The following is a 13,093-nucleotide window of genomic DNA, read 5'->3' on the forward strand; positions in this document are numbered from 1 at the left end:
TTAATAATAATACAATCGTTTTAACATGTATTATTATGACTGCTACTTTTACTACTTGTACAGTTAAATATGTTAAATCCATAATAATAATAAAAAAGAATAATACAAAATAGTTTTAACATTTATTATTATTATTATTATTATTATTATTATTGCTACTACTACCACTACTTGTTATATATTTTAAATTAATATTCATATTTTTTAAATATATAATATCATTATTAACAAAAACAACAACACTGCTGTTCAGGTGACATACAGTAGGTACATAAACACATTCACATAGTAAAATTGCAATCGAAATCAAGTATCTAAAGCATGGTGTCCACTGTGGCTATGCATCATGTACTTATGAAATATATCATTATATCTTATGCAATAAACAGATGTAAATCACAGGTTTATTTGACAAAAACACATTATTTTCTTGTGTTATGTGATAAATGTATGATTTACGCAGTCCAACTGAGTAATAATTAATTTGTGGCATCTGGTGTAAGTGGAAAAACAGTTGCACGTTGATGTCATGTTGTTTTTTCGCTTGTTTGTTTCTTTAAATAGTTGCGTAATTAAAGGGTTACTACATTCTATCTCAGCCATATCAAAGATAAAAATGTCTGTTATGCTTGTACACATTTGTAGAATGATGAAGTAGGCACGCTATGCTTGCGTGACTTGATTTGCCTACTTCATATAAGCCTGAGTTGATGGATGCCACCAAAAGAAAATTCCACACACTCTTCTTTGGTTCAGGTTTTCTGGTTTAGTGAAAAGACTAAATTCGGGCAAGTCACTCTGCATGAGCAATTTTCATGGTGAAGCCTTATTTTAAGAAATGAGGATGTGATGATTTAATGTGCAGTTGCTTAAATGTAATTGAATATACATCACCTCCACAAACTGTAGAAGTTTACCCGTAGAGACTTCAAAACCCTTCTTTGCGGTTTCGCTCTTTCGTAGCTGGCATTCGAGTACAGAAACTCTTTTTTTCAGATCTTGTAGATCCTCCTGTGAGAATATTAGTAAAGTTTACAGTTTTAGTAAAGAAAATTTTACTTTTCTTTATACAGTTGAGGTCAAAGTTAAACTGTACACCTTGCAGAATCTGCAAAATGTTAATTATTTGACCAAAAACAGAGGGATCATACAAAATGCATGTTATTTTTTATTTAGTACTGACCTGAATAAGATATTCCACATAAAAGATGGTCACATATAGTCCAAGAGAAAATAGTTGAATTTATATTAGATGATTCTGTTCAAAAGTTAACATATGCTTGATTCCTAATACTATGTTGTTATCTGAATGATCCACAGTGTTGATGTTTTTTTCCAGTGAGAGTTGTTCATGAGTTCCTTGCTTGTCCTGAACACTTAAACTGCCCACTGTTTGCAAAAAAAATACTTCAGGTCCCACAAATTCTTTGGTTTTTCAGCATTTTTATGCATTTGAACCCTTTCCAACAATGACTGTATGAATTTGAGTTCCATCTTTTCACACTGAGGACAACTGAGGGACTCATATGCAACTATTATAAGGTTCAAACCAGGGGAGTTGCTAGACCTAAAGCTCTACTGGTGCACAGGCCCCCATTACTCGTTAATTCAGTTGTTGCATATAGTTTAATGTCTTTTTTTGGGATTATCAACGTAAATTATAACTCAAAATATGAGATTTTACTGGGCACGTGCCCCAGTAAAAAGGGTCTAGCAACGCCCCTGGTTCAAACATTCACTGATGCTCCAGAAGGAAAAACGATGCATTAAGAGCCAGGGTCTGAAAACTTTTGAATTTGAAGATCAGGATAAATTTAACTTATTTTGTCTTCTGGGAAACATGTAAGTATCTTCTGTAGCTTCTGGAGGTCAGTACTAAATGAAAACAATTTGATATTTAGGCAAAATAAGAAAAATCCTATAAATTTCATTCTGTTCAAAAGTTTTCATCCCCTGGCTCTTAATGCATTTTTTTTCTTCTGGTGCATCAGTGAGCATTTGAACCTTCTGTAATAGTTGCATATGAGTCCCTCAGTTGTTCTCAGTGTGAAAAGATAGATCTCAAAATGATACAGTCGTTGTTGGAAAGGGTTCAAATATACAAAATGCTGAAAAAACAAAGAATTTGTGGGACCTGAAGGATTTTTCTGAAAAACAGCAGACAGTTTAACTGTTCAGGACAAACAAGGGACTCAACTATCACTAATAAAAAAACAAAAAAACAAACAAACAAACAAACAAACAAAAAAAACAGCCATGGATCATTCAGGTAACGACACAGTATTTAGAATGAAGAGTATGCAAACTTTTAAACATTGTAATTTTTATAAATTCAATGATTATTTTATTTTATGTGAAATATCTTATTCAGGTCAGTACTAAATAAAAAATAACATTCATTTTGTATAATCCCTCTTGTTTTGATAAAATAATTAACATTTTGCACATTATGCAAGGTGTATGAAACTTTTGACCTTAACTGTACATTTAAATGGTATTGATATAAAACATCTAATATGAATTGAATTAAATGTGCAAAATAATGCTGTCAGAAAATTAAACTTTGGAAATGTGCCACACATATATTTTAGAATAAATGTTGAAAATGATTACATAGTGTGTGATAATTTGTCCACAAGCAGTTGTAACAAATCAAGAAAAAAAGCTATTATACGTAATCATAAATTGCTGTGAAAACAGTTTATTCGGAGACACGCGAGGTTGCTAGCCAGAGTTTTCAAAAATAACCTCATCTGCCCACGTCACCCTGCAAGATCATGTTAAAGCCTTCGCAGCACATCAGCCCAGTTACTGAATAATACAAAGCAAACAGTGACCTACTTTCTATAGTACACGAGAGAAGAAAAACCCGGAGCGGGGCCGCGCAGGGAATGTGGATTGGGAACAGACTAGTGTATAACTCTCAAAGTGGAATACCTTTCCACTGCCGGGGTGTTCAGTTTTCAGAGACTTCATTTCAGCTATCTCAGCCTCCAGGAGATGGATAACCTCCTCGTAGTCCATCTCCATTCCCCGGGCCTGCTTCTGTGCTGCTTCAGCCAGATGGATCCGGGTCCGCAGGGATCGACTCTCCTCCATGGCAGATTTTGCTTCCTGCAACAGCGGAGTTCCACTTTGAGCGACAGTGCTGAGAGTGCATGTACAGTAGGACGCTACAATGCTCAGGGGCTCTTCCCCCTAACATTGCAAACTCAGTGTACTTGAAAAGAAATGCCTGCACAGTCTCATCCCCCCCTCCTTCCCCATCACTTCCCTCCAGACTCGCAGCATGACAAAGCACAGTGCTGCTTCTTTTAGCCTAGAAGTTTAAAGAGGCTGAAAAAACAAGTCATGTGCAAACAAGTTTCTTTACGTCCATTTTGGCTTTACACAGAATAGACAGGGCAGGTTTCACCAGACGAGAACCAGTAAAACAAGACATTACATAATACAGGTATCGAAAGATATTTTGGCATTAACGAAAACCACAACAGCATCGGATCCTTGTCAGCACGCTATAGTTCAATAGACGTCACACGAAGGAAAGGTAACCAGGCCACTGTAATTATGAAGCTGTAGGGTATGATAGCACTCTTAATGGACAGGTGACACGAAATGCATGAAAACCACACTGTGAGGATCGATAAACGAACTCACGTGTGTAAGTACTGTTAACTTGTTTCAGAGTACCAGGAATAACTCATGAAAAGGGTACACATAATTGCCCACTAAAAGAAGAATATTACTAATTAGATAGACATGATGGATCTCACATCTTACATCACTTTTTATCAAAGAGGCATATAAATTAGCACTTGCACCCATTTGATGTCTATGTAAAACGGAGAATATTTGACGTTTATTATAAGGACCGTGTATTGCTTACAGTTAATGTACTTTTCACAGAATGTTGAATTCAAAAGCACATACTGCACTGTATAACTCTGTCCCAGACATCCTGAGAAACAGAGGAGGTGGCTGGGGAAAAATAACGAGAATTTAATGAAGTACGGAGGCTTGTGTTAAGCCGCACAGTCTAAAGAGAAACGGGATGCATTAGTGCAGAATAATTATTTTTACATACAGTACATATAGTAACTAAAGTTTGGGATCAGTAAGATTTTTAATGTTTTTAAAAGTGCCTTTTCTGCTCATCAAGGCTGCATTTATTTGATTAAAAATACAGAAATGCAAGGCTGAATGCAAGGCGATGCAAGGCTGAATTTTCAGCATTATTACTCCAGTCTTTATTTTCACATGATCCTTCAGAAATCATTCTAATATGCTGATTTATTATCAATGTTAATAACAGCTGTGCTGCTTATTTATTCATTTATTTTTGGAACCTGTGATATTTTTTCATGATTCTTTGTTAAATAAAACATTAAAATGATCAGCATTGATTTAAAATATAAATCTTTTGTAACCAAATACACTACTGTTCAAAGTATGGGGTAAGTATATTTTTTCTTTCTTTCTTTCTTTGAAAGAAATACATATATATATATATTTTAGCAAGGATGTGTTGAATTGATAATAAGTGATAGTAATACTTACATTGTTAAAAACTGGTTCTATTTTAAATAAATGCTGTTCTTTTTAACTTTTTATTCATCAAAGAATACTGAAAAAAGTATCACAGGTTCCCAAAAAATATTTGGCAGCACAACAGTTTCCAACATTAATAATTTAATTAATAAATCTGCATATTATAATGATTTCTGAAAGATCATGTGACACTTAAGACTGGAGTAATGGCTGATGAATTCAGCTTAGCAATCACATGAATAAATTATATTTTAAAGTACACAAAAAAAAAAACTGTTATTTCAAATTGCAATAATATTACTTTTTTTCCTTTGTTTTTGATCAAATAAATGGAACTTTGATGAGAATAAGAGCCTTCTTTAAAAAAAAAAAAAACATTAAAAATCTTACTGATCCCAAACTTTTGACTTTTAAACATTTGTAAGTCAGTAATATTGGGAAATATTAATACAACTTAAAAAATAACTTCTATTAATACTTGTAAAGTAGTTCAGTGCCCCATGATCCTTCAGAAATAATTCTAATATGGTGATTTGGTGCTAGGGAAACATTTTTTTATTATTATTATCAATGTTAAAAACAGTAGTAGTGCTTTATTATTTATTTAATTATTTTTGTTAAAACTGTGATAAATTTGTTCATTAATTCAATTTGATTAATTAAAAAATAAAAAGTTTTTATATTTTTTTACTGTCACTTTTAATACATTTAATGCATCCTTACCGATTTATATATATATATATATATATATATATATATATATATATATATATATATATATATATATACTGTATATACTGCATACACACACACACACACACACTGCATATAGTATTTCCTTGTTTATTTTTTGTTTATTTTACATTTTTGCTCCAAACCGAAATGTTATTATTGAAAACAATGAAAGTAAATTTTACTTGAAAGTAAATTTGTGTTTGTTATTGGTGTTTCTTATCGGAAACAACACAAAATATAGATTTTTAATTTAATTTAATTTAATTCATAAATTATTTTATTTTACTTTATTTTATTTTATTTTATTTATTTTTTTTTTTTTATTTACAGCGCAGAGCTTGTTAAAACCCAAAACAAGCTCTCTATCATATCCATAACCCCAGATCACAATTCACAGATAAGATGTAAATGGACAGATCGTATCCCTAGAGCCACATGGACAAGTCACACCTCACACCGGTCACGGCTGCCTCCGCACACGTTTTGCTGTAATGTAGCCGGGTGAACACTGCGTGGACGGTGATGTAGCCTGCGCATTTCTCACAAGAGAGGAGGCTTAAAAGCCCACTGCTTCGATGCTGAAAAGCCCATCAGCCTACCTGTTGCTCCAATGGCAGATATAGAAGGTAAAGTGTGGGTGGAGGTGAAGAGAGCAGAAAGGATTCAGCAATACAGAACGCCACTTTAAAGAAATATACAGGGCTTTAAAAAGCCTTGGTTTCATACCACTGGGAGCATAGAACATCTATTAGCGCTTCAGTGTGATGAACTGGATGCGAACTAAGCCCTCTGTAGTGCTCCAGGAGGGAGCAGCTGCGACTCCACAGACTGGAGCAAATCACTCTGGGAAAGGGGAGACAGAAGTTGTATTGACCCTGACGCCAATCGAAACGCCACAGGGCCTCACGCAGCTGACCAAACATTGCTTTTATAAAGAGCATAACTGCATTTTCCGTCTTATTTAGATCATCTCTTAAGGTCAACCGCAAGGGAAATTGCTGTTGCTTCAATTCATTGCTGCAAGCGAATTGAAGTTGAATGCTTTTGCGAGAGAAACCATATCGCTAGCAGCCGGGTTGATACGAGGGCACTAATAGTTCACCACACACACTATATACCATACAGATAAACTAGCTTTTACATTTTCTAAGAAAAAGCTGTGCTTTTCTGGATGAAACTTCCTGCCATGATGTGAAGGTGTCGCTAACTGAATGATAATGTGTTAATATGTGGTCAAACAAAAATCGAAAAGAGCCAACCAACAAGTCTGGTCTCTATATATGACTCCAGTCCTACTTTGAATGCAATCTTGTCATACAAAGTTTGGGGTCAAAAAGATTTTTCACTATATTTGAAAGAAGTCTCTTCTGCTCACCGAGGCTGTAATATTTTGAAATATCATTACAATTTAAAATAATTGTTTTCTATTTTAATATATTTTAAAATGTCATGTATTCCTGTGATGTCAAAGATAAATTTTCAGCAGCAATGCTCCAGTCTCCTACAGATCCTTCAGAAGTCATTCTAATATGCTTATTTGGTGCTCAAGAAACATGTATTATTATTCATATCAGTGTTAAAAACATTTGTGCTGCTTAAAGGAGAAGCTCACTTCCAGAACAAAAATTTGATAATTTACAGATAATTTACTCACCCCCTTGTCATCCAAGATGTTCATGTCTTTCTTTCTTCAGTTGTAAAGAAACTATGTTTTTTGAGGAAAACATTTCAGGATTTCTCTCTATATAGTGGACTTATATGATGCCCCCAAGTTTGAACTTCCAAAATGCAGTTTAAATGCAGCTTCAAAGGGTTCTAAACGATCCCAGCCGAGGAAGAAGGGACTTGTCTAGCAAACGAAACGATCAGTTATTTTCTAAAAAAAAAATTACAATTTGTATACTTTTTAAATCTCAAATGCTCCTTTGGTCTAGCTCTGCATGTACTCTGTGTATTCCGGTTCAAGACAGTTAGGGTACGTCAAAAAACTCCCATCTCATTTTCTCCTCCAACTTCAAAATCGCCCTACATTGCTGTTTTACCTTTTTTTTTTTTTTTTTTGTAAAGTCATTTTATCTTCTTTGCACGTTCACTTTATAAACACTGGTTCAGTACTTCTGCAGTGATGTAGCATGATTTTGAAGTTGGAGGAGAAAATGAGACGGGAGTTTTTTGACCTACCCTAAGTGTCTTGAACTGGAATACACAGAGCACATGCAGAGCTAAACAAGACAAGCATTTAAGGTTAAAAAGTATATAAATTATAAACTTTTTTTAGAAAATAATTTTCGTATCGTTTCGCTAGATAAGACCCTTCTTCTTCCTCGGCTTTTGGAAGTTCAAACTTGTGGGCACCATAGAAGTCCACTATATACTGAAAGAGAGAGAAATACTGAAATGTTTTTCTAAAAAAACTTAATTTCTTTACGACTGAAGAACATCTTGAATGACAAGGGGCTGAGTAAATTATCTGTACATTTTTGTTCTGGAAGTGAACTTCTCCTTTAATATTCTTGAGGAAACCATAATACTGATAAATAGAAAGTTGATGAAAAGAACAGCATTTACTTGAAATAGGATTTTTTCCCTTACTAAAACTTTTGAAAGTAGTGTATAAATGTCATTAGATGCAAAATATCAAACCAAGTGTCATCGGCAAATTAACTATTAATTATGAACAAGTTGCACTAATGTATGACAGCCAAAAAGTGTTTGAACAGTTTTTGTAGAATACTGACTTCAAACTATTAAACAGTATTTGAGATGAAAATTATTACCTTTGCTTTGAAAGGTAATAACACTCCTTGTAATAACACACCAATAAAAGTAATACCACACTAATAAGCCACACAATCATGTCTGTAACACACACAAGCAATACTGTTGGTGGTTTGCTCAAATTATAAACCATAAGCATGAGCAAAAGTAATCTTGAAGATGTCATTAGCATAGACTAGCTGTACTGCCAATTCTGTTTAATTGATATGCAGCAGGATGATCAGAATGTACTGCTCTGCTGCCTTAGTAACAATCTAATCAAACCATTAAAGTCTAATTAATCTCGCATTGAATGCCGAGGCTTTTTGCATTTGGTTTTACGTAACCGGCACTTCTGAGGCTCTGAGATAGAACCCAAAGGGCTAGTGGGAGCCCGTTTCTTTATAACTCATAGAAAAGAACTATTTCCAAACACTGACTGCCATCCCTCAATGTCCTACATACTTCATCTCCCACATGATGTTCTTAATGTGGGTGTTTCAAGCTTCCTGTAGTGAGCGCAACACGCTGGAAATAGATTTTTGGATATTGCTCAGAGCATTTTTCATTTTTTCATTTGAGTTCTGTATGGTGCTGCTGAGAAAATAATGCAGTTTCAGCATTTGACTCTCTAACTCTCACACCTGCATCTCACCTATAAGAGTCTAATGGCACATGTGCCCAGAGCTCCCCCCTGTGGCATATCTAACAAGGTACAGTGGCAATGGAATAGAACTATGTAGAAAAAAAGAAAAAAATGAAACAAAAATGAATGTCTTAAAGCTAAAAGCCTGTTTTACACCACTTTCTGCAGTTTAACTGTAACAGCAGACTAGTTCTGAGCTTACACCGTGGAAGTCTAACCCAAAATTGTAACAATTATCTGCTGCTGTTTGAACCTGCATGGTCATATACGCTACCAGTCAAAAGTTTATGAACAGTAAGATTTGTAATGTTTTTTTAAAGAAGTCTCTTTTAATAGATTTTTAATAATTACTAAATTTCACCTTTTGGTTATTGAAGTTTTTCATTAAGAATTAGGAGAATTAATGTATGATATGAATACACTACCAGTCAAAAGTTTTTGAACAGTAAGATTTTTAATGTTTTTTTTTTTTTATTCTCTTCTGCTCACCAAGCCTGCATTTATTTGATCGAAAATACAGCAAAAGCAGTATTATGAAAGATTTTTTACTATTTAAAATAACTATTTTCTATTTGAATATTCCTGTGATTTCCTGAATTTTTAGCATCATTAGTCACATGATCCTTCAGAAATCATTTTAATATTCTGATTTGCTTCTCAAAAAACATGTAGTATTATTATGTTGAAAACAGCTGAGTTGAATTTTTTTCAGGTTTCTCTGATGAATAAAAAGCACAGAAAAACAGCATTTATCTGAAATAGAAGTCTTTTGTAACATTATAAATGTCTCTATCATATAAAAGTATTCATTTCTATAATTTCTTTCTCAAAAAATAAATAAATTATATTGACGCGTCTGAATGGTATAGTGTATATGTTACAAAAGCTTTTTATTTCAGATAAATAGTGATATTTGAATATTTCTATTCATGAAAGAATCCCGAAAAAATGTACTCAACTGTTTTAAATACTGATAATAATAGTAGTAAATCAGCATATTAGAATGATTTCTAAAGGATCACGTGATACTGAAATACTGGAGTAATGATGCTGAAAATTTAGCTTTGTTCACAAGAATAACTTACATATAGAAAGCAGTGATTTTAAATAGTAAAAATATTTCACAGTATTACTGCTTTTGCTGTATGTTGGATCAAATAAATGCAGACTTGGTGAGCAGAAGAGACTTGTTCAAAAACTTTTGACTGGTATTGTATTCATACTTTCATACTTTAGTTCTTCTAATTTGGAAAAACTTCAAGAACCAAAAGGTGAAATTTAGTAATTTAAAAAAAACTTCGATTAAAAAGTTAATTAGTGAAAAGGTGAGTAGTCTGCTTAATTATTTCATGTTTCTTCTACAATGGAAAATAATTGTGTTGATAAATAGGTTGCAAACTTTTTTTACAGTAAGCTTTTTCTGCATTGTGCCAATACAGGTGCAGTTTGAACGCTGTAACCTGAAAATATGGGCACCAAAATGAACACGTTTCTGCTTTCGAATGAGTTGCGTACCTGTTTAACTTTTGTCAGTTCCTGCAGCATCTTATGATTAAGGCTCTCGGATTCTGCCAGCTTATCCTGTTTGAAGAGAGATCTTCGTATGAGTCAGCATCAGAGTTAGCACACTCATTTCCACAAATAGGATTAATGAGAGCCTCGCTCAATAACACATGAATGAATGTCACACATTTCAACATGTGACAATGTTTAAAATTGCCTGTCATGGTGTTACCTGCAGTCTCTTGAGCTCTCTCAAGGCCTCAATGTGGTCTTTTCTTAGTCTCTCCATCTCATCCAGATCATCAGAGTCCGATAATGATGGCTTAGAATAATAGAAGGTAACATAAATATTATATAAAAAACATTATTTAAAAAACAAATAATGAAACATTATATATTATATATACAGTCTCCCAGAAGATAATAAGACGATGTACAAGAGGCATCATTGTGGAAAAAATTATTACTCATCTTTTATTTACATTTGAACAAAAAGTGGCATGTCCAAAATTATTCATACCCTTCTCACTAATCAATAGAAAAGCCTTTATTGGCTATTACAGCAATCAAACGCTTCCTATAATTGCTGACCAGCTTTTTGCATGTCTCCACTGGTATTTTTGCTCATTCACCTTTAGCGATGAGCTCCAACTCTTTCAGGTTGGAGGGTCTCCTTGCCATCACCCTGATCTTTAGCTCCCTCCACAGATTCTCAATTGGATTTAAGTCAGGACTCTGGCTGAGCCACTGCAAAACGTTAATGTTTTTGTCTGCTAACCATTCCTTCACCACTTTTGCTGTGTGTTTTGGGTAGTTGTCTTGCTGAAATGTCCACTGGTGCCCAAGGCCAAGTTTCTCTGCAGACTGCCTGATGTTGTTGTTGAGAAGTTTGATATATTGCTCCTTTTTCATGGTGCCGTTTACTGTGATTAGGTTCCCTGGTCCACCGGCTGAAAAATACCCCCAAAACATTAGGTTCCCACCCCCATGTTTGACAGTGGGGATGCTGTTCTTAGGGTTTTTACACCAAATGAAGGCTACACCATTGTGGCCAAACAATTTAATTTTAGTTTCATCTGACACAAAACAGAAGACCAGAAGTCGTCTTCTTTGTCCAAATGTGCATTTGCAAAGGCCAAGTGGGCTTTTGTGTGCCTTTTCTGGAGAAGTGGTGTCCTCCTTGGTCTGCATCCGTGGAACCCAGCGGTGTGCAGTGTCCATTGGACTGTCTGCCTTGAGATGTTGCCACCAGCAGAGCCAAGATTCATCAGGATGGCCTTGGTGGTGATCCTCTCTCACTATCCTCCTGGCCAGCACAGGTGTCACTTTTGGCTTCTGACCACGTCCTCTGAGATTTTTCACAGTGCGGAGCGTCTTGTATTTTTTAATAATACTTTGCACTGTAGCCACTGGAATTTCAAAACATTTAGATATGGTCTCAGCCCTTTCCTGACTTTCCGCAGGTCCTCAGTGAGCTTGTTTGTCTTAGCCATGACTGTCCACAAACCAACAGCAGAGAGCTTCTGTTTTTCACCTGTTGAGTTGATTAAAACAGCTGTTCCCAATGAATCAGGGTAATTAGGATGCTTTAGAACAGCTTGGACTATTTGGAATGGTATAGAACTTTGGATTTTCCCATATACTGTGACATGTTGCAAAGGGTATGATTAATTTTGGACATGCCACTTTTTGTTCAAATGTTAATAAAAGCTAAGCAATTATGCCTCTTGTACATCGTCTTATTATCTTTTGGGAGAAGACTGTGTCATATCCGGTCTAAAAAATTTGCTGGTTAAATAAAAGTAACTTTAAGTCAGAATTTGCCACGGGTATGAATAATTTTGAGCTTGACTGTATATATGAATGTATATATATATATATATATATATATATATATATATATATATATATATATATATATATATTATATATATATTAGGGATATATATATTAGGGATGTAACGGTATTGTAAATACCGTCATACCGCAATAACAATTTTTTTCGATACTACCGTGGTCGCGTGACTCGATAAAATGATAGGTATTCTGAGAAAAGTTTGCTCAGGCGAATGGAGCTAACGGGAGGTAGCGGGAACTACATTTCCCATCAGCCCAGGCGTGGCCATCATCCTTTGCGGTCTGTAGCAGCAAGGAAAAGAGATCGAAATGGTCGAACCTACATGCTCCGTCTGCAGTGCGTATGCGTTACGTATTCTTTTCAGCACCCATGTTAACGGATTAGAGCGTTCACACTGCACGCGGTTGCTGTCCGGCAGTACGTCCTAGAAGCGGTGCCTTTGCAGCAGTGCAGCGATTGTTTCGGCACCGAGTCTATTTTTTGATGCGCTGTATGCGCTGAATTAATGTTACAGTGCATTGTTCGCTGTAAAAATGAACATGGATTGACACAGAAATGTACCATAAATGCATATAAATGAAGTCTACTGTGTTTCACAGTCAACACGTGGCTTTTTGACTAGGTTTAAAATAAGGAAAGGTGCAGTTTTAAATAAACTAGGCAACATAATAGATGCACTTGTCCAGGTAGAAAAGTTCTTTAAAGGATTGTTTTTAATAAAGATTTAATGCGAAAGAAAGGCATGAGAGCCTACTGCACTGCAAAAAATGCTTTTCTTACTTAGAATTTTGTCTTGTTTCCATCCAAAATATCTAAAAATTCTTAAATCAAGAAGGATTTTCTAGACAAGTAAAAATTATTGTCTTGTTTTTAGTAAAAACAAGTCAAAATTAAGTGAGTTTTTGTTTAAAACAAGCAAAATAATCTGCCAATGGGGTAAGAAAAAAAATCTTATTTCAAGCAGACAACTAGATTTAGACAACTCATTCAGCTAAACTGATTTGACTGTTTTTTACATGCTTAAATAATTTTTTGTTACTAAAATT

At 34.6% G+C, this 13,093-nt stretch overlaps 1 protein-coding gene across 1 annotated transcript in view; it reads right to left on the reverse strand.

Moving 5' to 3' along the window:
• The window catches only part of stxbp4 (syntaxin binding protein 4), a 52,748-nt gene that overhangs the window by 15,734 nt on the left and 23,921 nt on the right, over window positions 1-13,093 (reverse strand). Inside the window, exons 15-18 of the mRNA XM_073828472.1 lie at window positions 10,422-10,511; window positions 10,202-10,267; window positions 2,938-3,114; window positions 895-1,011 (exon numbers count right to left, since the gene is read on the reverse strand). Of these exons, the coding sequence (XP_073684573.1) occupies window positions 895-1,011; window positions 2,938-3,114; window positions 10,202-10,267; window positions 10,422-10,511 (450 nt within the window). The remainder of the gene's footprint in view (window positions 1-894; window positions 1,012-2,937; window positions 3,115-10,201; window positions 10,268-10,421; window positions 10,512-13,093) is intronic.

The sequence above is a fragment of the Garra rufa genome, chromosome 22 (assembly GCF_049309525.1).
Source record: "Garra rufa chromosome 22, GarRuf1.0, whole genome shotgun sequence".
Lineage (NCBI taxonomy): Eukaryota > Metazoa > Chordata > Actinopteri > Cypriniformes > Cyprinidae > Garra > Garra rufa.